General features: G+C 40.3%; 1 protein-coding gene across 1 annotated transcript; it reads left to right on the plus strand.

Annotated features, from left to right (window-relative positions):
* Positions 1 to 818: 818 nt before the first annotated feature.
* LOC119429765 (leucine-rich repeat-containing protein 7-like) lies at positions 819 to 3175 on the plus strand (the record flags this gene model as incomplete). Its single annotated transcript, XM_037697328.1, has 2 exons — positions 819 to 1027; positions 3008 to 3175. Coding segments are annotated over exons 1-2 (354 nt in total), but the record flags the coding sequence as incomplete, so codon positions are not given.
* Positions 3176 to 3218: the final 43 nt, after the last annotated feature.

Raw genomic sequence — 3218 nt, forward strand, 5'->3', positions numbered from 1 at the left:
AAATATATATAGTTTATTGTTAGATTACAGCAAAATGATTGATAATAGGATATGGATAAAGATAAGTGCAAGAAAATATTGTGATCAGCATTTTAATCACACACACTTTAATACTGGAAGCTACTATTAGTTTTGTGGACTAACACCCTAAAATGTCAAAATGTGCATTTCTTGCAAAGCTTGATTTCTAAATTTTCTGATTCACACCTAAAATTTCCAATCTGTTTGGTGTGCACAAACAAAAAAAACTTTTTTTGTCAGTGGGTTGTGAGAATTTGAGTTTGCAACATTTGCATTATTTTATTTCTCAGTAATTACCTGGACCCAGAAGCCTGAGCACAGTGGTGCAAGTTCTCCTTGCTGCATCCCACATTCCAAGACTGTCTCTTGGCTATAAATAAACCTTTAAGGATGTTCTGGGTTTGCCTCAAGTCAGATGTTCCTAAAATAGTCGTGGATATGTGTTTGGCAGCGTATTGATTAGAAAAGCAAAGCACTTTATCTGGCATCTTTCAGCATGGAGAAGTAGGGCACACAAAGAAACCTCAGAGCTACAGAAGTTATATGGTGCACTTCCGTTTCTATTCTTATTCTTCCTGACTTATCTAAAACTCAAAACTTAAAGGTACTCATTGCAAAGTACAAAACAAGTATTGCTAACTATTTCTAGTTATATCAAAATGTGCACCTATAGTATAATGTTCATGACCTGTCGTCAGGAGATTTCCACTGTCCCTATGGTCCCACATTATATGTGCGCTGATACAGTTTTTGCATTGTTATGCTTCACAATTATATATATTTTCTGTGCTAGGCTCGCCCCGTGTCAGCTCGTCCCACCATGGCTGCTCTGCTGGAAAAGATGCCACCTGACTACACCCTGGCAACCTGTCCGGAGAAACCATCTGAGGACACCATCAAAGTAAGACCTGTGGTGCCTCAGAAACCTGAAGACATCACTTCCAAGATGCCCGCTGACTGGAGGCAGCAACTTCTCAGGCACATAGAGGCTAAACGGTTGGATAGGGTAGGTGGATACATCCCAGACAGTAGCAAAGCACACACACACAAACACACAGCATTTGGAAGTCCCCCTGTCTGTATCCGTGTAAGTCTGTGTTGTAAGGTTGACCAGATTTGTGTGCAGCTGCATGTGTGTCCACTTCACACTGTCGCTGTGTCAGCCTGACCTTCTGCACACTCATCACTGGATACATGCTTTGATGATCACATTTCCTTACATGCAGTTCAGTAAAGTCTCCATCGTGAAAAACAATCTGATCTTGTGTCACGCCTTTTTTTTAAACAAGTGCAAAGTCATCAAGATGACTCTAGTAGACTGTTTGAAATAGCTTGTTTGAAAATTTTAAAACAACTAAAATTATTTAAATTTCTGAGACACCACTTATCAATAATGTTTTTTTAGTAAGTGCATTGAGAAGCACATTTTTGCTGTTTTTTTTCACTTGTTTAAAAAGACAAAAGATCCTCTGAATCATTATCAGTGATGAGAATATATGTCAAAAATAAACACTGTAGGACCATTGTAGGAGCCACTTGCTTAAGATAGATGCAACATTTAGTAAAATATTCCCTTGCCATAATTTAAATAATGAGATACAGTATTGTAGAACGTTTTACGTTTGAATGCTAAATATTAAGCTACAAGCCAATAGCTTAACTCAGGCTTGAGTTCAAACTAATTAATTTGTTTAAAAATAAAATATTAAACTTGAGAATTATCAAGCTAGTGTTTAACATTTGCTTTCTGAGTCTGTACAATAAGTGTAATATCAGTTTTAGGTTTCAGAGAGAGCAGCTATGAGGTTCTTACAGGAAACGTTCATGTTAGTTTTTACACTGTAATTTATTTTTATTTTATTAGAGAGCTCTAGGCAGCACGGTGGCGCAACTGGTAGAGCTGCTGCCTCTCAGCGAGCAGGTCCTTGGTTCAAACCCCGGACCAGGGGCCTTTCTGGGTGGAGTTTGCATGTTCTCTCCGTGCATGCGTGGGTTTTCTCCGGGTACTCCGGTTTCCTCCCACAGTCCAAAAACATGCATGTTAGGCTGATTGGTAACTCTAAATTGTCCCTAGGTGTGAGTGAGAGAGTGAATGGTTGTTTGTCTCGTTTGTCTCTATGTGGCCCTGTGATGGACTTGCGACCCGTCCAGGGTGTACCCCGCCCCTCGCACAGTGATTGCTGGACATGGGCACCAGCGACCCCCGTGACCCAAAGTGGAATAAGCGGGTAAAGAAAATGGATGGATGGATGGATGGATAGAGAGCTCTAGAGTTGCTCATTTGCAGTCATGTTTTTGTGGGGAACTATGATTTGACTCTAGCTTCACACTTACAAAACACATTTGAACAAGAAGCCCTTTCCTTTTAATTATAGAAATATAACAATTAAACTTTTTTTTTTTCTCTCAAAATGTTAAGCTAGTAATTTTTGCACTAGCATCTTATTTGGCATGCATATTCAGTTAGGAATGACGTCTGGACATCTGGAGCAGATATCCTTTGAAAACAGCTCAAGGAAGCATAGTAAATATACAATAACTTCCTTCTAATCAATATCAAATACAGTATCGTCATCACAAACATTAATTCACTTTGACATTTGAAATGTAGAAAGGAAACACCAAGCCACCTCAGCCATCCATGTTTTTACAATAATACCTTATAGGTATCAAATTTCCTAGGTATTATATATTGTGTGTTGAAATATTCCCATATATTACTCTGACAGCTTAAATACTAGCGTTGGGAGTGAAACAATCCACCTCTTGTTGCTTGTATGACACAATGTTATGTGTGTATTGACCAGTCACTAGCTAACATTTCTCTGTGCTTTCAGCAACTTTGCACTGTTGTTGTTGGTTTTATCCGTGTTCTTGTTGTTTGTATGTTGGTTTCGTGGAGCTGTGTTGCCTCGCAGTGTTGGCTCCACCTCTCTCCCCTCCCCCTCATTCACCTGTGTCGTGTGATGTTGTCTCCTTCAATCAGAGTGGTGTCCTAAAGCACAACACGCTCACGCTGGGCATGCTCTATCAGGGCGGGGGTCAAGGCCAGGGGCGCAGCAGCACTTTGAACTTTAACCTTTACAATAACACTAGGCATGAGTCCCCTGCTGGCCACTGGCTGCCTCTACCTCCTCCTCCATCTGCCATCACTGTGAGTATCCCCACTGAAAACAATGAAACCCTGGTTACTCCTT

The sequence above is a fragment of the Nematolebias whitei genome, unplaced genomic scaffold (genome assembly GCF_014905685.2).
Source record: "Nematolebias whitei isolate Nwh7 unplaced genomic scaffold, NemWhi1 Nwh_scaf_7134, whole genome shotgun sequence".
Taxonomy (NCBI): domain Eukaryota; kingdom Metazoa; phylum Chordata; class Actinopteri; order Cyprinodontiformes; family Rivulidae; genus Nematolebias; species Nematolebias whitei.